Source organism: Mercurialis annua, linkage group LG2 (genome assembly GCF_937616625.2).
Source record: "Mercurialis annua linkage group LG2, ddMerAnnu1.2, whole genome shotgun sequence".
Taxonomy (NCBI): domain Eukaryota; kingdom Viridiplantae; phylum Streptophyta; class Magnoliopsida; order Malpighiales; family Euphorbiaceae; genus Mercurialis; species Mercurialis annua.
In genome coordinates this window covers 4,166,086-4,188,265 of record NC_065571.1, presented here as the reverse complement: position 1 = coordinate 4,188,265, position 22,180 = coordinate 4,166,086, and the positions used below count along the sequence as shown (strand labels likewise).

The 22,180-nt window shown below is 31.1% G+C and overlaps 3 protein-coding genes across 8 annotated transcripts in view; all 3 read right to left on the bottom strand.

Moving 5' to 3' along the window:
- Window positions 1-7,854: 7,854 nt before the first annotated feature.
- On the bottom strand, window positions 7,855-10,316 carry LOC126666877 (zinc finger BED domain-containing protein RICESLEEPER 2-like). The gene is made up of 2 exons (XM_050359766.2): window positions 10,087-10,316; window positions 7,855-9,866 (listed from the first exon to the last, which is right to left on the bottom strand). Exon 2 carries the CDS (start codon window positions 9,617-9,619, stop codon window positions 8,081-8,083), a length of 1,539 nt encoding a protein of 512 aa, XP_050215723.1. The 5' UTR covers window positions 9,620-9,866; window positions 10,087-10,316; the 3' UTR covers window positions 7,855-8,080.
- A 4,380-nt stretch (window positions 10,317-14,696) lies between these two features.
- LOC126667841 (zinc finger BED domain-containing protein RICESLEEPER 2-like) lies at window positions 14,697-17,330 on the bottom strand. Its single transcript, XM_050360936.2, has 2 exons — window positions 17,079-17,330; window positions 14,697-16,846 (listed from the first exon to the last, which is right to left on the bottom strand). The coding sequence occupies exon 2, from the start codon at window positions 16,842-16,844 to the stop codon at window positions 14,967-14,969; it is 1,878 nt and encodes a 625-aa protein (XP_050216893.1). The 5' UTR covers window positions 16,845-16,846; window positions 17,079-17,330; the 3' UTR covers window positions 14,697-14,966.
- A 696-nt stretch (window positions 17,331-18,026) lies between these two features.
- Window positions 18,027-22,180, bottom strand: part of LOC126667840 (uncharacterized) — a 37,614-nt gene continuing 33,460 nt past the window's right edge. For 3 of the 6 annotated variants that reach the window (XM_050360931.2, XM_050360932.2, XM_056104783.1), the window contains 6 exons: window positions 21,670-21,891; window positions 20,636-20,992; window positions 19,992-20,150; window positions 19,609-19,896; window positions 19,000-19,234; window positions 18,027-18,453 (listed from right to left, as the gene is read on the bottom strand). In XM_050360931.2, the coding sequence (XP_050216888.1) occupies window positions 19,085-19,234; window positions 19,609-19,896; window positions 19,992-20,150; window positions 20,636-20,992; window positions 21,670-21,891 (1,176 nt within the window). In that variant the 3' untranslated portion in view covers window positions 18,027-18,453; window positions 19,000-19,084. Of the gene's footprint in view, window positions 18,454-18,999; window positions 19,235-19,463; window positions 19,502-19,608; window positions 19,897-19,991; window positions 20,151-20,635; window positions 20,993-21,669; window positions 21,892-22,180 lie in introns of those variants that run through there. The other 3 variants (XM_050360933.2, XM_050360934.2, XM_050360935.2) reach the window with 3 other exon arrangements.

The following is a 22,180-nucleotide window of genomic DNA, read 5'->3' as shown; positions in this document are numbered from 1 at the left end:
TAGCAACCACATTTCCATCTACAAACTGGTTTTGAGGTCCTTGATTCCTAGAGTAGAGTGCCAATTCCTTTTTATTAAATTTTTGTAAGTGAACTTATTCACACCATAGAATTATAAAAATTTCATTTCCACTGACCGACAACAAAGAAGAACTTCAAATTCATAGGCTGGGAGGCCGGCTGGAGCTATGTGATCTGCAAGGTTATACACTACTGCATGTTCTTACTGTACAACTGGTACGCGACACTCTACTAAAAACCAAGAAATTGCCGATGGATTTTGCGGACCTACATAATGTCCGTCAATAATATACACCATTATGGACAAATGAACCAATGGACTTATTTTCTTTTGGTAATTTTGACTGGTATATATCAATTAGCTATAGATCAAATGGTAAAAAGATTGTGCAGCAAACTGTTAGGTTGTCGGTTTAATTTCTCCCACAAACGTTATTTCCCTCCTTAATTATCAAAAAATAATATTGTCGGGAATATTGCGCCAAGTAGGCGTCCATTTTTTATAATAATTTTATTGACAGATTACCGTCGGCAAAAGAATTTGGACAAATTGTCATATAATACCACCGACAAATTATCGATGTAATGTGACCGTCAACAGTTTCCATCAGAAAACCGTCATTACAAGACTGGTTTTTTAACGACGACTTTTTTACATTGCTAATCTGTTAGCCTAAAAATTGTATGTTACGATATAATAATTTAAACATCCGATCAATAGAGACGACATCAATTACCGTTTTTTTCTATTAAAATCAATTGCTGATTACATAAAAAAGACTAGGGTTCTTTGGCTTAGTGATGCATGGTCCCTCCTTATAAAAAAAAAGGCAGGTCTTTGTATACACATATCTCTACAAAAACAACCTTAATTAATGCATTGACCAATTACATTACTCACTAGCTAGTGTGGCTGATTCTTTTTAAAGGCGAAAGAGAGGCCGAGTGGGCACGAACATATATATAATTAGGTAGTAACTCAAGCATATGATAGATGCAAGCAAGAATCAATTTTGGACACATTGTTATAACTTATAAGGCAGGGAGTGCATATATGAAGAGAGCCACATTGTAGCAATTTCCATATTACAGAAAGAACACATAAACCTTCATCTCCTTATTAATTCTATTCAAACACTAATTAATATACCTTTTGGATGTTATAAATTATAAGTTTGTTTTAATTTTTAGAAATTAATTAATTAAATATATTTGATTGAATTAATTTCAGTCAACTAATTAAATTGATTATGGCTTTGAGAATAATATTAATTAATATATTATTTTGTAATAATTTCAATATTAAAAAATACGTTTATGTGCATTTTATGAATCATTTTAAATCTCTATTTGATGAAAGTGCATTGATATAATGAATTAATTAATCAATTCATAAGAATATTTTAGGTAGTTAGTATAATTTTAAGGAAAAAAACTAATCAAATAATTCTATCAATTTTGGATGGAGATATCACTTATTATCTACCTATTACATCACCAATTTATTAATAGTTACTTATTCTCCATGCATAATAACTTAAAAATAATTTGTTTCTACCTTTTCTTTAAAAAAACATCAATTTTGGTAGTAAAAATTCGGTCATAAATATAAAGAAGTATTTTGTACTTTTTTGAAAAATTTGAGCAACTAGCTACGATTAATTTATATTTATCAAGATTGTGTTAAAATTTTATTTTTAAAAGGTTCAAATAAAAAAATCAAATAGTTGAATTTTTTAAATGACTAAATTTATTATTTATATCTAACGTCTTATTTCCGCTCCTTTTTAATTTCATATCTGAATTATCCTACGTGGAGAGGAAGACAGATAAAAAAAATCTTCATACGCATAAGTCTAATAAGAAATTTGTTTTCCCCGGATTAGAGCTTTCTGTCAAATTTTCTCTGTCAATTAGTTAGTTGACGGAAAAAAAAAACTTCATGATCTAGATGAATGTAATATAAATTTACAAACTTCATGATCTAGATGAATGTAATATAAATTTGTTTAATTGTGGTAATATTTTTTGTTTCTTTCTTTTCTCAGGTTCACCTGTACAAGATAGTACATGTGCTGTTGCTACTACGGTAAGCATATGAAGGTTCAAATAAAAAAAAGTTAAAATACTTGACAATTTTCAAATGACTAAATTTATTATTCATAACTAACGTCTTATTTCGGCTCTTTTTTAATTTCATATATGAATTGTCCTACGTGGAGAGAGAAGACAAATAAAAAAATCTCCATATGCTTTTCCAAATCCTTAATCTATTATAGTTTTCACATTGAAAATGAAATTACTCATTGTCAATTTCTTTTAAAACCATAGTTAGCTATTACATCACCAATAATAACAATAATAATGTACATAAATTCTTATTCTTCTTCTGTTTATGGATTTATTTATTATGACAAAAATAAAAGAGAGAGAGGTAGGTGTTGCATATTTTAGTGGTGTAAATGTAGATAGACTGCTCTCGTGACTCCTCATCATTTGTAATTTACCCTACTTTATTTCTAGCCATATAATTTTCAGAAAAGAAGCCTAGCTCCTCCACTCCAACATTACAATTATATCATTCACGAGATCATCCATTATTATTATTATTTTTCTCTTTTTTATACAAAACATTATTAAATTATCAGTTTAACTGTATATATACAAATGCCAGGATAACAAATTATTTTTACATGGTACATTAAAACCATTGATCCTTGAAGAAGAGTTTATAATCTATTTATTTAGTTCAGCTATAAGTTGTGTTTAGGTTATAAGCTGTTATTTCATGTAGAAATGAATTAAAATCATTATGGACAGTTATCTCTTAAAGATTCTATAAATTTGATTGATTTTTTGCACCAAGTTTCAAATATTTTTTCAATAAAAATTCTTATATTTTCACCATCCTTTATATTATCAATTAATTTTGCTACATATGATGTTGTCTATTAAATATTGTTAGCTTACTCTATTGAAACACATCAATCTTTTTACCTTTCAGTAACTAACATTTCATAAAATATAAATAAAAAATAGTTCGTTCAATAATAATTGTTGTAACATTTAATGAATATTACTATAGATAGTGATAATAATATTTAATATATGTCACAATAAATATTTTAAATGACACTATAGATGGCTACAAACATTTGTATTAAATGTCATTTAAACACCTAACGACACCGGCTAATGTAACATTTTAGTGACATTTGTGAAAAATGTTGGTATAAACTTTAAATAATGTTTTTTTAGCATTAAGTAACATTTGTTGCATGATACAATAGATCATTTTTGTTGTAGTGTTATTGTGATTTAAAAAAAATTGAGTTAGTACTTAGTTATGTAATTTTAACTTATGTAAAGAAGCAATTAAAAGATGTCCTGAACGAAAAATGTCTAAAATAAGTATAAGTTCTCATCCAATTTTAACTTTTCATTTAAATATTTTTACACTTTTCAATGCAAAATTATGGTCAAATAAGTTCGGGTCAATTTTTATGGACAAACAAATTTAAATACCAACAAATTTGTTTAGAATTTTTATTTCAACTAGGAACATTGTGTTTGGCGTATATTTATAGAAAGTCTGATCGCTATATAAGTTAAAACTAAAATAAGTACAACTACAAGTAAAGATTGAAGTGACTTGCTTCTATTTCCGTTAGAATTGGATATATACATATATATGGAGGAGAATCTACAGATCGTAGTAGTTCGGCAACTTCTCTAACGAAGTGATATATGATATAATTTCGCTTGCACATTCTAGTGGTAAAAACCTTTGCCTTGCATCCAAAAATTAAGGGTTGTACTCTTATTTAAGGTGGTTTTTCTTTGAGTTTGGGAAGAAAATTGTGATTCGTTGCACAATCAATCTACTTTTAATGTAAAAATACGATACAATTTCACTTCACGGAACTGAAAAAAGAAAGGATTTTACTCTAAATTTCTCTATCTCCCTTCTAGCAGCTTTCCGTCTCCCTCCAAGCCTAGATCAGAAGAATATGATTTTGTTGCATCCTAAAATTAATGTGCAGCCAAATAAAATGCACCAACAACTAATAATACATTGTTCAAGTAGAATATAAATATAAAAAAAAATGATTCCATTCCATGCACGTCGGCTATACGCTATTTAGTTTGTCTTAATCTGTCACGTGTGATCTCTCACGGGTATATTAAGCTTTGGATTTTCACAATTTTCTTTCAATTACAAATATTTGTGGTGTTTTGCAGCGCCAGGTGGCTAAGTACACGCTCCAGCACGCGCTTTATTAGTGGCTAGCTGGTTTTTCGGCATGAAGTGGACCAGTGATCTCATATTATTGGTTAACAAGATGAACATGTGGATGTGATGTCATGAAGCAAAATCAAGTTCCAACATGAATTCACATGAAAGGTTAAGATGACAAAGACGATAGAAAGGGACACGTGTAAGGTAAGAGTTCACGGGAGAGTGTCACGGGTTCATATGAAGAGGATTAATGACAAAAATAATCATATAAATGAATTGCAGTTTTGATGTAAAATAATTAAAATTAATTGGAAAATTATAGGATGTCGGTTAGAGAAGGAGCCAAAACTGAAGAAGAGGAACCCATTTGTTATTTTGTTGGTAGGTTATGCTTTTTCTGTCAGCCATTTCATTACATATCTTTACATATGTTGCACCTTTAATTTTAATTTAATTATATAGGTTTTTTTTATCAATGAAATATAGCTTAAATAGTATAAGTGCTGGCGGCAATTTGCTAAACTTTGAATCGATTCCTCTAACAAGCATTCTCTTCTCCCCTAATTATAAAAAAAATCATAATTTCTATTTAGTTCGGACTAAATAACATGTAGACTATTTAGTCTATTTAAAAAGGCCAAATATCGTAAAAAAGCCAGACCTTTTATAAAAGTTTCACAAAATTCCTGACCTTTCAATTTTATCAATTTTGGTCAAAAACTGATTATTTGGTTTCACAAAAGTCCTGAACTTTCAATTTTGTCGATTTTGGCCAAAAATGGATTATTTGGTTTCAGAAAAGTCCTAACCTTTCAGTATATATGCATGCCAAATAGGCGCCACATAGGTAAATTGAAATCAAATTGAGAGTTGGCCACAATTGAAACCAAATAATCTGTTTTTGGCCAAAATCGGCAAAATTGAAAAATCAGGATTTTTGTGAAATTTTTGTGAAAGGTTTGGCCTTTTTATAACATTTGGCCATTTAAAAATTACTCAACCTCTATCTGAGTCTTGTATTTCTATAAATTTTACGTTCTTTAAAAAATAAAATAAACAGCAACCGGATTCGAGTAAACCTGTGAATGGTTTCCATCACTGAACGTTATTTTCGTTAGTTCTTTTTTTTTTGCTCCTCAAGAAAATGATGTCCTAATCCTATTTATTGTAATACTCAAGGGTTTCTAGTAATTACTTGTGTTTTTGTTTCATTCTTTCAGTCTACCAATTAATGAATGGAAGAATTGACTGAGGAAATAAATGTTGTGTGGATCGATCATACATATTGATGTGACAATAAACACTCTAGAGTAATAGACTAAAGATATAGTATTTGATTTCAAATAATTTTTTTTTTAAATAGTACAATTGTATTTAACTTTTATAAAATTGACCATGTTTATTATCAAATGAATTATTAAATAAATTCATTCCCATTTTTACAAATATTATTTTAAACCCAAATGGTGTACGAATTCAGCAAGTTCGATAAAAAAAATAAAAATACTTATGTAACATAAAGATACTTATCTAACATAAAGAATAGACCAAATGTTGTAAAAAGGCCAAATTTTTCACAAAAGTTTCACAAAGTCCTGACCTTTTAATTTTGTCGATTTTGGCAAAAATTGATTATTTGGTTTCACAAAAGTCATGACCTTTCACTTTTGTCGATTTTGGCCAAAAATGGATTATTTGGTTTCACAAAAGTCCTGACCTTTCAATATTTGGCATGCCACATAGGCGTCACATAGGCTCCACATAGGCAAATTGAAATCAAATTGAGAGTTGGCCACAATTGAAACCAAATAATTTGTTTTTGGCCAAAATCGACAAAATTGAAAAGTCAGGACTTTTATGAAACTTTTATAAAAGATTTGGCCTTTTTAAGACATTTGGCCTAAAGAATATGTATATACCCTTTCTATATACTAGTTTCGCGTTACGTGCTATGCACGTGGCTCGTAGTATAACTCATCGCTTTATGTATTAATTAAATATATTACAATTATATTAATTAATTTTAATTATAATCGACATAAAATTAATTTAATAATATATAACTAAATTTTTATCTTTATTTTATAATAAGAATAATTGAAAATGAGAATAATAAAATTAAATATATAATTTCCGTAAATTGAAAACTCATAAATACACATATTAATATAAAACTAAATTTTCCTTGAAATAAACTACACCTGATGTCATCTTTAGTTTTATTATAAGTTATATATTAGTTAATTAAAAAGAATTAATGAGCAAATTGAAAATATTTTTTTTAAGAAAGAGATCAAAGTTAAGATATGCAATGAAAAATTTATTTGTAAGACTTTGAACTGTAGAAGGAGGCAAACTTCTAATCATTAAACCACAACTCACTAAAAACCTTTATAACGGATTATGTATATCTATTATAAATAGGAAACCATAATGGTAAACATTTGTTTTAAAATATAAAACGTAATGAAACTAATAGTTAGATTTTGAGTTTTACAAGAATTTAGCTATCTTTATTTATAACTTATAATTAAAACTAAATTGGAGATTATTTAGCTACCTATTCTAATTAGAACTTTAATTATGATAGTGATTAATTAAATAACTAATTAGTTAATGACTATAAAACATTTATTTAGTAGTAAACTGAAAAGGATTATTCAGTAAATTTGTCCGTCCCCCCCATCCGTGCTTTTATATATAGTATAGACATAGATATATATACACACACGCACGTGTGCGTGCATGTGTGTATGTGTGAGATTATAACAAGCAAATAAATTAAAAAATCAAAAACTAATTAATAGATCATATTTTAACTATTAAATAAAAACTAAATGATTTTTATAGTTTAATCCGTTAAATAATTTCTGATTTTTGCAGTATTTTCTTGGTTCGAAGATATTGAATTGTATTTAAAAAAAAATCAAACTAGACTGAAATTCAATCATAGTCGAATAGGTTGAACCGGCCAATCCATACCGGTTCTTAAAACATTACTTTCAAGCTTCACTTGTATGATTTCTCTTTTTGATATAGTATAATTGAAGACCATTTTTACTAATAATACAATTTTATCAGCTTCCAAAAGTATTTAACTTCTGGAATAGAGATAGACTTATTAATATCTCAAGGATGAAATGAGCGGCACACGGTGCTTAAAAACGTTGATTTGAATTTATTCATCAACCGCTATAAGTAACATGCAACCTAAGATTCAATAAAATGATGAACCAAGTGATTTTATAATAATGTATAATTTTAATCAAATAATTATGTCATACATGAAGATCGATGCTGCTAGTAGGAGCATAAACGAGGCGGAATATTCATATATTAATCGAGATCAATGTAAAGAAATTTAATCGAGTTCAAACTTGAATTACTCGTGCGAGTTTCAACTCGAGCCAAACTCAAATATCACTGCTGACAAATAATAATGTATTGATGTGTTAGTCATTTTCACAAAAATATTTTCAAAAGCATAATAAATTTTTACTTATTTAGCAAACATTTTGTAGAAGATAATTAAAAAGATTTACTAAAACAATAATTACTTTTAATTTTCTAGATATTGAAAAAAGAGAAAAATAATTTCAACAAACATAGCATAGATTTAAGTCTCAAAAAGAAGATAGAATTTGAATTGGCGGCATTAACATTAGCAAAAACTATCACTATGAAAACAAAATTAAACCTGAAATGCCATATTCAGCTTCAGCAGATACGCCCACTTGCCATTACAATCGTTGAAATGTCAAGTCCCCATGGCAGTGCTGTGCATATAAAAAGTCTAATTCTTTCTACAATTTTTTTTGATTCAGAAGTTAAAAAGTGCTGCATCTCCTATGAGAGAACAAATCTTGAACTTGATATCAGGAGGACACCAGCTCCGAGAGCACATCACTGCATTCATCACATCAGATTCTAAAGAAGCCAAACGTCCACCGATTTCTCTCTCGACTGTGAAATATGCGTCTTGTGAAGTCACCACGGAAACAGGTGTGCACAATAAGTAGCGTGCCAACCTCGACAGAACAGGATATTTCGGGCGTTCACCTCTCCACCAACCCAATATATCAAAATTCTGGCTCCAAGGTAACACACCCTCTTCTAAGTATAAATCTAGCTCTGATTTGAGAGGCCTATTATCATCTTTAGCAGACTGCTCGTATTTCTGTAGCAAATCAGAATTGTCATCACAACCACTATCAGGGTCGCGAGAAATGGAATCAGCCTTACGTTTGCTTGTTTGAAGCAAATTAGTCGAATAATCATCATAAAGACTTTGAATTGTGGTTGGGACATTTGTCGAATCAAAGATTCCATCATTTGCGCCATGTCCTGCGAAAGAGAATTCTAAGTACTTCATTTTGCATTGAGGATCCATAACTGTAGCAATTGCTAAAATCAAGAACATGTTCTTCAAATACTTGTCGAGCCTCTCGAGCATTTTCCTAGCTATAGGGCTAATGAAATCGTCTGAAACAATTGATGCCTTAACTAAGCTAGCATGAACCTCTTGAAGATCACGGAGACAGATATGTGCAGTAGGTTGTTTTGCTTCAAAGATGGCTTTTGCCGCATTATGCAAGCTATGCAATAGCTTACAAATTTCTTCAACCTTTTTCCACTCATCAGAATTAAGTTTTTCAAAAATCTCATACTCGTTTTTATTCCATTCTCCCTTAGCCTCATACTCTAAAGCCTCCTTCAGATTAGTATACACAGTGTTCCACATATATGCTGGTCTTCCGAAATTCATATATTCATCAACCCTATGCATTATTTCAGATATCCCCTTGAACGCATCCTGCACCATTAACTTAAAAAGATCAGCACAACAATGCAATCGAAACATTTCAGGGCCAAGTGGGAGCTCTCTCTTTTTCTGCACCAAATCTTTGACTTCGCCAACACATTCATCGTCAAACCAAGAGCTGTCCACAATAATACCCGATACTTTATTGCCAATGTCCCAGTCAGTAATACACTTCATAACAGTTCCATACAAATAATCATCATCAAATGTCTTGAAGACAGGCTTAAAACAGATGACCCAGTTTCTCAAATTCCAGTCAACAGCAATGAAGTGGGCAGTCAAACACAAATACACACCAGCTGCTGGACATCTCAACACATCAATTGAAAGGGTAATTTGACCATCCAAATCTCTCAACGCGTTTTTAGCTCTTACTCTCTCCTCACCGTAAATGTTTAAACACTCGGCTTGAAGAGCAGCAATACTTAGTTCACCCGAATCACCGCCATCATCCGTAGGCTCAATTCCAATAAGTTTGCGTAAAATTCGAACAGAAAGACCCTCCAGAGGTAAAACATCTTCCATACTGGCTACCATTGCAAGAGCCCTGTAAGATTGTTTTTCTTCAAAATCAATATGATAATTGTTAACGCTTCCCGTCTCAGAATCATCTGAAGCAGTTCCCCAACCGTCTTCATCGTCACTACCATCATCATCACTATTACCACAGCCGTAACAGTGTACCTCGTCATCATCATGGTCATGGATAGCAATAGAATAAGAATCACATTCATAGTTCTTTTCTGGTCACTGCCCACTTCATTATCATTGTTTACAGACATATCTAACAGCCAAAAAAATAAACGGATTATATATTACAAAATAGTTTGAACATAACCTAGAATTCCTAATTCAGAAATCAATAATAGAACAAAACAATTAATTAAATAAAAGAAGATATATAAACATCGTCCAAATCAATTTGATAGGATTTCATTCAGTAATTTAAACAAACACCTAGAAGGCAGATAAATAAATGATCAAAATGAAAAAGAAAAAGGAACCTGGTTGCACTGAAGTGACGGCCAAAGGGCGGTGTTCTTTCTTATAATTTTAATTTTTTTAATGCCGCTAAAATTGAAGACTATAAAGTCTGACTCGCGCGGGAAATTATCACAGGCGAGAGATACTATCAAACCCTATATCAATTAGCAGATTATAAATAAAAGAGCTTAAGGGTGGGCAAAAATGGCGCCAAAATTGAAGAGTATACTATAATGGTGTTTTTTTTGAGTCGAACGGACCCGGTCGGTTCAACTAAAAATCAAAAGTCAATCCAATTTGATTTACTTTTAAAAATAAAAATATAACTAAACCTCTTTAAATATAAAAATTATAAAATTAAAAATAAACAAATCGGTAATAACCATCCAATTCTTTTACACTAATTAGAGTATGATTAATTATTTAATTTAATAATTTTTTGATTAGAATTTTTATAAATGTATATAAATTTTAAATAATAAATAAATTAGTATATATATATATATATATATATATATATATATATATATATATATATATATATATATATATATATATACTATATATAAAAGCACGGATGGGGGGGGGGGACAGGCACATTTACCGAATCGCCCTCCTTTAATGATTCTTTAAGTTATGGCTTTATGGTAATTTGTTAATCAATTAATCTAATAATTGTACATTCGTTTAACTATTATTACTATAAAATACCATTTGAATTCGGTAAGCATATTGCATTTTGATTTGTATTAGAAGACTTCAACGTAAGCCAAATTGAAATTTGGGAAAAGGCTCAAATATGACCCTATTGTAACCACCGAAGCTCTTGCGACCCCTTAATGTATTTCGAGGCTCAAAAATAACCCTCATGTTAATAAAATCTAACATTCACACCCCTCAATTAGACGGTGTTGTATTTGATGTTAAAAGAATCCTACATGACAAAATCAACTTAGGTAGACTGACATATATTGCCAAAGTGGACTGCCCTGTATTTCCATCATCTTCCTCTTTGTATTGTTTAAGTTCCTCCACCATACCCGACCTCTTTTTTTTTATCAAATTTTCAATTCAAAGTCAGAATTACACAATACAATGGTAAAGATGACCCTAATGTATATGAAACCTAACACAACCCTCAATTATTTATATTAAGAAAATATTACAGTTGAAGAACAAAGGAAAAAGATTGAATTGATGTCAAAAGAATTGAAATTAGTTAAAGAACTTGAATTAAAACTGAAACAACTCGAGGTAGATGCAGACTGGTCAAAAGGTGAAATCAATGATTTTAATTGAAACCATTGGTATTTTAGTCACACCATGATACCATGGCTGCCGCCTGTCACTGCAACCTGTCATCCCGCCGCCAACACTGCTACATACACCAATTTCTTCTTCAAATCTGTAATAAATGTTATAACCGTTGATCTAGGGTTGAAAAATAAATAAAATTTATTTAAATTATAAAGGATTTCCGTCGTCGTTGGTGGTTGCGGATGAGGGTGGTGGGAAGGACGGGAATTGATGGTAGCAGGGGAAGAAGTTGATTAGAGATGCTATGACTTTACTGAGCATGCTAGGAGGAAGAATGTTACTTACATAAATGTTATTTGTGCATAGGGAAGAACTCTTTATGGTTAAGAAAAGGGGGTTGTTCACCTAAGTTAATTTTTGACATGTAGGATCCGTTTAACGTCAAATACAACACCGTCTAATTGAGAGGTGTGAATTTTATGTTTCATTAACATGAGGGTCATTTTAAAACCTCAAAATACATTAAGGGGTGACAAGAAATTCGATGGTTACGTTAGGGTCATTTTGAACCTTTTTCCTTGAAATTTTGCTACATTTTGGCTACTGTTTTCTTTATTAGGAAGTACATAACATGTCCATGTCTAATATTTCATTCCAAAATATACTAATTATGTTTGGATACAATAACTGTCGCTATTTTAAAATATTGTTCAGTCTTTAACATGACGATATAAAGAAAAGTAACATAAATTTATGCTTCAGTTGATGTGCATTAGGAAATTTGATTTGCAGTTTATCACTACTCATTAGGATTTTGTATAATTAAAGAGAAACATATTGGTGTAAATAAATTATTCGAGTTTAGATGTTTGTATACAGTCAAATAAAATTAATCTCTAAATCCTAAAAACTGCTCTGATCATATAAAAATTTGATCTAAAAAATAACCCAATTCTTTTTTTCTTTTACCAAATGATATTAACTCATCCTTAATTGATCAAATAATAATCAAGTAATAGATAATTTTAATACAAAAAAAAAGCACCACTTGCGAATTTTTATATGTACTAGTGTCGCTTTACGTGTTTCACACGTGGCTCGTAGTGTGACTCGTCAAAATATTATTATGATATTTAGTTATTAATTATTTTTAATAATTATAAATTTTATTTTTTTACTCAAAATTTAAGTAGACACTCGATGTATTTAACAGTATTACCTGTATATATATTCTATTAATACATGACTATATTAATTCTAGAATTTGAAGTTGTAATATTAATTTAATTATGATTGGCATAACATTAAATCAAATAATAATATAATAATATATGAATCATATATAATTATTGATGACTGCGAGTCTAAGGCACTGCCTATTTATTAGTTTACAATTTGGTCATATTCCATACATGGAAAAAAGAGATTTGAAATTAATGGGATTCTATGTTATCAATTAACACTATAATTAGATGTTTTACTCAACTTAAACTTCTTATTTAAAATCGATGTTATTAATTCATATTATTAAATTATTTAGACAATGACCATAAAACCTCTATTAATTTATGAATTAGAAAGGGCTATTAGGTAAAAGTGCCTGTCCCCCCCCCATCCGTGCTTTTATATATAGTATAGATTAGTTAATATAGCGGTCAAAATATTAAGGTAAACGTTCTTATTAATTTATGTTTCTCAGTCAATTCACATTTGCTATCATGATATCTATAATATTATTTTAATTATTAATTGAACTAATCATGAAAAATAATATTCTTGATCCAGATCACAAAATATTTACTAATCCAACATAAATTTTAACTAATTTATAATTAATTTAGCATTAATTATAATTAATCAATAATATTAATTATTACAATTCTTCTCATAAAATATTATATAATCTAATAAAAATTCTAACTAATCTCTAACTAATTTAATATTATTTAAAAATATTTAAGTATTTAAATAATTTAATATTTATTATAAATAAAATATAATTATAATAAATTAATATAATAAGTTTAATCCAACTAATAAGGTATTTTTAATCCATATTGATTATAAATAAAATAAATTTATATAATCACAATGAATTAAATTAATATATAATTAATTGATGAGTCATACTACGAGCCACGTGCGTAGCACGTAATGCAAAACTAGTATATATATATATATATATATATATATATATATATATATATATATATATATATATATATATATATATATTTCTACTTAACTGAATTTTAAAACACATCACTCAATTTTTATTTTCTTTCAAAGATGGAGTATATATTGATAAAAACAACAAATGAACTGTTATGAAAATCAAAAAGTATAAATTAAAATCTAATATATTTTATAATTGAGATTAGTAGAATGCCAGTCACCGCTTATACCATCTAAACTGTAGCTACTTGATATAGATACTCTTCTTAATATTATATTTAAAGACCATTTTGCCCAAAAATACAACTTTATCAGATTCCAAAAGTATTTAACTTCTGAAAAAATGGCTTTTTTTAAAAAAAAAAATTCCCAAGAATTAAAATGAGCAGCATATAAAAGTGTAATCCCACATAATAGTTGTGTCATGTCATATTTATAACAAATTAATAAGTATTTGCGATAGAATTTTTTTAATTATTACTTATTTTTTTAATTATTAAAAATTTCACATGGCTAATACATTATTAATTCGTTACACGAATGGCATGCCGCAATTTTTCAGCACATAATGCAACTTACTTGCAGTATAAGTTGATTTTGATTTATACATCAACCACTAAAAGGAACATATAATCTAAGATTCAATAAAGCGTAGAACTAAGTGATTTTATCATTATGTATAATTTTAATCAAATAATCATGACATACACTGTGATAGGAGCATAAACTAGTTGGCCAAGATCATTATAAAAAAAATTGATTCGAATTCAAAATCAAAATACTCAGTTAAATCTTGAGCTGAACTCAAATATCACGTAAAGAGATTCATGAAGTTTGCAAATCTAAACGAATCTCTTATACAAGAAAATATTTATTTTCTTAATATATTAGTTTTAAAATTTAAGTGTATATTATTCTAATTGGTTGAAATATATTTATGATGATACTTTTTTTTAAATACACTGCATTAAAGGCTGCGAGTGAAGTTGGCAAGAGCCTCGTAGGCTTTCTTCTTCCATCAAATTCATACCTATCAGCAGATAGTTTTGATGAATTAACATACCAATGCACGGGATAAACACTCATTAGCACAACTATTCTCATTTTTAGAGAAAAAATATATTTTCAAAAGACTAATAAATATATTTTCAAAAGACTAATAAATTTTAAATTCTTTAGTTAACATTTTGCAACTTGATAATTAGAAAAGATTTTTCCAAACAATAATTACTTTTAGTTTCTAGATAATAATATCAACATAACATAGATTTAAGTCCAAAAAAGAAGCTAGAATTCGCACTGACAGCATTAATATTAACAAAAACTATCAATATCAAATCAAAAATAAACCTGAAAATGCCATTTTCAGCTTCAGCTAAGAGATACGCCCACTTTCTATTATAACAGTTGAAATGTTAATGTCAGAAGTTCCCATGGCTTGTGTTGTTCATATAAAATGTCTTGTTATTCAGTAACCAAAAAGTGCATTTGCTACACATTCTGTGTCCACCAGAGCATCCATATCTCCAATCATAGAACAAATCTTGGACTTGATATCAGGAGGACACCAGCTACGAGAACACATCACAGCATTCATCACATCTGATTCTAAAGAAGCCAAACGCCCACCGATTTCTCTCTCGACTGTGAAATACGCGTCTTGTGAAGTCACAACGGAAACAGGTGCCCCCAATATGTCGCGTGCCAACCTCGACAGAACAGGATATTTTGGGCTTTCACCTCTCCACCAACCCAATATATCAAAATCCTGGCTCCAAGGTAACACACCCTCTTCCAAGTATAAATCCAGCTCTGACTTTATTGGTCTATTATCAGCTTCAGCAAACTGCTTGTATTTCTGTAGCCAATCAGAATCATCGTCAGGGTCATTATCAGAGTCGCGTGAAATGGAATCAGCCTTGCGTTTGTGTATTTGAAGTGAATTAGTCAAGTAATCATCATAAAGAGTTTGAATGGTGGTTAGGACAGTCGTCGAATCAGAGGTGCCGTCATTTGCACCATTCCTGGCAAAAGAGAATTCTAAGTACTTCATCTTGCATCGAGGATCCATAACTATAGCAGTTGCTAAAACCAAGAACATGTTCTTCAAATACTTATCGAGCCTCTCGAGCATTTTCCTAGCTATAGGGCTAATGAAATTGTCCGAATCAGCTGATGCCTGAGCTAAGCTAGCGTGAACCTCTTGAAGATTACGAAGACAGATATGCGCAGTAGGTTGTTTTGCTTCAAAGATGGATTTTGCAGCATTATACAAGCTCTGCAATAGCTTGCAAATTTCTTCAACCTTTTTCCACTCATCAGAATTAAGTTTTTCATAATTCTCATACTCGTCTTTGTTCCATTCTCCCTTAGCCTCATACTCTAAAGCCTCCTTCAGATTAGTAAACACAGTGTTCCACATATTTATTGGTTTTCCGAAATTCATATATTCATCAACCCTATGCATAATTTCAGATATCCCCTTGAATGCATCCTGCACCATTAACTTAAAGAGATCAGCACAACAATTCAATCGAAACATCCCAAGGCGAAATGGGAGTTTCCTCTTTTTTTGCACTAAATCTTTGACTTCACCAACACATTCACCATCAAACCAAAAGTTATCCACAATAACACCTGATACTTTATCGCCAATGTCCCAGTCAGTAATACACTTCATAACAGTTCCATACAAGAAATCATCATCAAACGTCTTGTTAACAGGCTTAAAACAGATGACCCAATTTCTCAAACACCAATCAACAGCAATGAAATGTGCAGTTAAACACAAATACTCACCAGCTGCTGGACATCTCAAAACATCAATTGAAAGGGTAATTTGACCATCAAAATTTTTCAACACTTTTTTAGCTCTTACTTTCTCATCATCGTAAATGTTTAAACACTCGGCTTGAAGAGCACCGACACTTAGTTCACTCTTTTTATGCCTAGGCTCACTTCCTCCATCGCTTACCATATGTTTGCGTAGAAGTTGAATAGGAAGACCATCCAGAGGTAAAATATCTTCAACACAGCTTAGCATTGCAAGAGCCATGTAAGATTGTCTTTCTTCAAAATCAATATGACAATTATTGACGCTTCCCGTCTCAGAATCCTCTGAAACAGTTTTCCAACCGTCTTCGCCATCACCTGAAACAGTTCTCCAACCGTCTTCGCCATCACCTGAAACAGTTCTCCAACCGTCTTCGTCATCACTACCATCACCATCACTAATACCAAAGCCGCAACAGTGTTTCTCTTCATCATCATATTGGCTAGCAATTGGATCACATTCATAGTTCAATTTCTGGTCATTGTCCACCTCATTCTCATTGTTTCCAGACATATCTAACAGCCAAACAAGAAATGTATTATAGATTACAAAATAGTTTGAACATAACCAAGAATTCCTAATTCAGAAATCAATAATAACAAAACAATTAATTAAATAAAAGAAAATATATAAGCATCGTTCAAATCAATTAAAAAAAAATCAATTTGATAGGTTTTCATTCAGTAATTCCAACAAACACCTAGAAGGCAGATAAAGAGATGATCAAAATGAGAAAGAAAATGGAACCTGGTTGCACAGAAGTGACGGCCAAAGGACGATTTCTTTCTTATTATTTTAATTTTTCGCCTCCAATAATGAATTCATTCTTAATTAGGATATAAAAAGAGTTGAAGTAGGGTAAAATGGCGCTAAAATTGAAGAGTATAAACTCTGACTCGCGCGGGAAATTATTATAAGCGAGAAATATTATCAAACCCTACATTATTTTGAAAATGTACAGTGATGGTCTTAATATAATTAATTTACTCACTAAACTTACACCCAAATATTAAAATATATCTTTTTATCAATATATCCTTTAAATTTATCAAATTCTATTCATTAGACCCTATATATTGATTTTAAAAATAATTATAAGATTAATTAATTGGAGCCGTTGGTTTGGTGTTGCAATAAACAACACATCAACATTTTATTTCATCCTTGAGAAATTAAGAAAGTTATTTCATAAACCAAAAGAATAACTATTCTGACTGTTTATCTCATACATTATTGTATCATGTCATATTTAAAACAAACCAATGAACATTTACGATACGAAATTTTTTAATTATTTTTTATTATTAATTTTCCACGTGTGTAACACATCATTGGTTTGTTACACGAATGACATGGCACAACAGTTGCGTGCCATAATTTTTCAACTACTTTATACAAAATAGCTATTTCATGAACTAAATAACCAAATATACTCTTGCTTTAGTAATTATGTATAATTTTTAATGCCCAGCATAAATGTAAATGACTCGGCTTGGTATTTAATAATCATGCCATCCATAAAGATCGGTGCAACTGCTATCAATTTGCTTTCTGATTGACTGACAACTACGGGAGGATCTACATATTGCTGTATGGACAATTACCTACCATATGATTTAAATTTTTATATAATAAATTTAATTATATAATTTTTCCCACCTTAATTTTTTTTATTTTTTTCAAGTCATCACAGTATAATACAACATACATTACTTTATATTTTTACACCTTATAGAAAACATTCAGAATCCGCTGCCACTGCTGACAACCCAATGTAGTACTGGAGGCCGAAGAATGTTTCAAAAACTGTACATTTCTAAATACTGCATGTAAACATAAGTAAGAGGTATTTTTTCTGTACAAGCTTTAGTTACCAAAAAGCTTCATTCAAATCTCACATGATTTACACTTTGAATTGTAGTCTTCTACAAAAATCTATTATGGATATTTTTGCTTCTTGTCTACACCTGTACACTTAATCAGCATCCACTTAAGTTCAAGTTCAGCTTCAACTTCACAGGAAGACCCTTTTTGTTGGTTGCAGAATTTCCTGAATATACACCTATATATTGGTCTGGATCATTTCCCTCCTTGGTGTTGAATAAACATACATGGGATTGCCCTATATCAACAAATAGAAGACACCAACGTAAAAGTTTTTATAAAGTTTTTATTTTAATTGCGGTAAACTTTACTGAATCCACTATTATTGTGTCTGAGTTTTTATTTCAGTTATTGGTATTTAAACTTTTTAAAAATATATCAAATAAGTGTTTTTAACCATTTCCTGAAAAAATAAAAATAACTCCTACATTTAGCAAAGTTTCAGAGTCATATTAACAAAAACAATGATGGCAGTATGTGCAAATGATACACTTGTCAATCTGAAACCAAAATGGCAAACTAAATAATAGTAAATTTGTTTTGGCCCTGTTGTTAATAGTCCGGTGGTGGAAAAATGGCTAAAAGCACCTGTTTGACACTTTAAAAAAAGTTAAACACTAATTTGCAAGAAATAAAAATTCAGACACTAAAATAGCAGATTAATAAAAATTCAAATACTAACATAGAAGATTCATAAAAGCTTAGACACCAGTGATATAATTTTTTCTAATTTATTATGTTGTTGATGACGATATTATTAACAAAAGTGAATCCAAAGTCATACCTTTCAAAAGCTCTCTTGCATTTGTAAGCAGAATTGTATCGTGAACCCTTGAACACAAATCATCAACAGCCGCTGACAGACCGCATCAATTAAGGTTGCTGCTACCAAAAGTTGAATATAGAGGAAATGATACAGGAACCTGTGGGTGAGACCAAGCTTCTCTTGACATCACATCAAGATTGGTACCATCTGCACCAGGCATGTATGGCTTTATCACTTTATATTTCGGCATTTCCTGAATAACATGATCAAAAGTACTAATTATATTGCAAGAAAAACCTCCAATGTTCGACCAGAATGTTGTTATTCCAAGGCATAGCAATGTCTTATGTGAGCCACAAGTTCAACCAGTGGGAATCACACTGTCCTTATTTACGTTCTTCTATTATATTAAAACCAGATACTTTTAATTCTATACTGCAAGCAATTTTACTCTTCAGTTAATAGAAACATTCTGTATTTACCAGTTCTCAGAATTTGTACATCTGCAATCCCAGGCTTTCTGACATCAGTTTAAACAAAAATTGATGCAAGTGAAAAATGTGGAATTATATGAAGATTCTGAAAGCATATCCAAATACAAAGATAAATATGATGTCAGAAACAAACCTTTGATACGTTTTGTCCGTAAGTGTTCATTGCTCGCTCAATTGAAGAGTAGACCTCACGAGCCTGATCAGTTTCATGATTGCATTTAATTACACGAGTTTGTTCTTTTACCTCTGTTCCTCTACTCCTCAAGTAAAGAAGCAATCTTGAGGGTGGAGCTTTTGGATGGTCGTCCTTTCCCTGAGACAATTCCATTGTCACCAAGTCGTCCCATAACACATCCCACAGCACTGAACACGGATCTCTTACAGGGCTGAACTTCCTCTGACCAATAATATTGGACGGTTGCTAAAAAGAGCAACATTAATTTCTACTTTAGTTAATCCCTTTAGTGACTAAGCAAGATTCAAGAGCAGTAAATGTTTCTCATAAAGATAACTTACTTGCAATAACATTACTCTCCGATGAGTCACCATCACAATTTTTCCTTTAGGAAGCATGAAGTGATCTTCATAAGCATCGGATAAGGCAAACTTCCCACGTACTTTAAAAAGATCAACCTGACTGAAAAATGAAGCTGATTCGGCCAGCTGCAATATAACCTAAACGATGACAAATATTTTGGAGTTAGTGATGACCAGTTGACCAGATTAATGGAGCATGAGCTCAAAATGATTGTAACTTGAACCGTGAGGAAATGCCTGATACTACAAGTTATCTATGAAATGAAAAATCAAAGAAGAATGTCAAGCAATAGTATAAATGCTGCAGGAGAAATGTCACAAGACTGTAATCAATTGATGTGACATGCATCTAGCAGTCATAACAGAATCGGATACAACTCTGCCACACCACGAGTAAATTGACCCAACTGTAGTCCTTGTTTATTGGGACATGAGAGTGTTGTTTTCCTTGGACAATAAAGAAAACCATCAACCCCAATAAAGTCTATAATTATATGTGTAATATTGTCATACTTTAAATAGGATACACAACACTGAGGAAGGCATGAACAAGCCTTACTACTAGAGTTCCAGCAAGTCAAACAACTGCTACATGTGAATTGCATACGAGAATGAAGAACTACCTGTCCCTGGGCTTTGTACTCATTGTAAGGTCGAAGCAAATTATCACCGCTGATTCCACGAGGAAGTCTTCTTCGGAGGAGTTGCTCCTCTGATGTTATAGCTGATGTTATCTTCATTCTCATAGCGTTGGCACCTTCAGTAGTTTTAGACAAAAGATCCAGAACTCCACTAACAGGTTGGGCAGCGGCACCTATTATTCCTTTCCCGACACCCTGAACAAAACCCTCAACGCCGGATGTTTTTGCACCTTCAAAAGGTTTCGTTAAAATGCCTGTGACACCTCTAAAAAGACCCTTTGCCAGAGCACCACCTCCCTCTCTGATAACATCACCAAGGTCCTCTACACCTTTTGTCTCCTGCTAAAATAAAAAAAGTAAATAAGGCATCCTCTCAACATAGCTAAAAGATGCAGAGTATCACTAAATATTCTAGAGCACCATTATGGCATTAAAATCCACCCCAGAAAATTCTTGACACCTATATCCACTCAATACCAAGGATTCAATAACCTTTAATTTATATATCCGCCTAATACCAGGGATTCATTAACCTTTACCCCAATGCTATGGATAGGAAATAGAAACAAAGTCAATCAATGTCCAGGTTGTGAATAAAGCCTTGACCAACTACAAGCTTTTTATAAGAAAGAAATACCAAACATGAAATGGAGGTCAGCAGAATCAGCAGCAGCACATGGATGCTAACAGAAATATACCAGAATTTGGAATATAATGGAAGTTTAAAATTGGTTAACTGTAAGGGCGAAAAAGAAATAAATTCTTCCCATTTGAAAGCGTCGAGTCTGAAATAATATTTATCCCTCTGAATTCATACCAGCACAAAGAAGATTTATAGACTTAGATAAATTAATTGTCTTTTGGCAAAAATTCAACGTTATGCTGCCCAACAATTTATATTTTGTACCAATCAGGGCACCAACCAGTTGCTCCAGCTTGTTAATAAAAAATATTCAAAGTTGATACGCAACAATCACAGAAACAAAAGGATTTTAGTTTCAAAAAGAAAAGGAAACCTGTCTTTGTCGACTTTGGATGAACTTCTTATCCATGGACAAGGCAGCTACACCTTTGCTCATATGTCCAAGTGCACTGCTTGCATTACCCAAAATATCAACACCGGAGAGCAGTTGAAGAGGTTGACCAAGAAGATCCTTTTTAATGTTTGAAATAGCAATGCTAATCATAGCACTCTGCCTCATGCATATGTTCTCACGAAATCTCTGATTTACCCTCACCTGGATAACATAAATGAGATGCTCTTTAAAGTCCAAGAAAGACTCATTACCTATGGAACAATATAAATTTCATACGACTAAGAACATAGAATAGTCTCCCAGGTCACAATGCTCCTAAACTGAACTCTCAGTTTACAAGATAGCAGAGGAAGATTAATTGAGCTCTAAGCAGTAACAATCATTTAAGGAAAGGATGGTTTGCTCGCATAGTGCACCGTCACGGATTTTCATCCGCCACATCATACTAAATAGATTATAACGAGTTCAACAAGAACTGCCAAGGCCCAAG

What these genes read in the sequence shown, in the direction of transcription:
- LOC126666877 (XM_050359766.2), bottom strand. Translation starts at nt 9,619, where the DNA reads ATGGTAGCCAGTATGGAAGATGTTTTACCTCTGGAGGGTCTTTCTGTT.
- LOC126667841 (XM_050360936.2), bottom strand. Translation starts at nt 16,844, where the DNA reads ATGTCTGGAAACAATGAGAATGAGGTGGACAATGACCAGAAATTGAAC.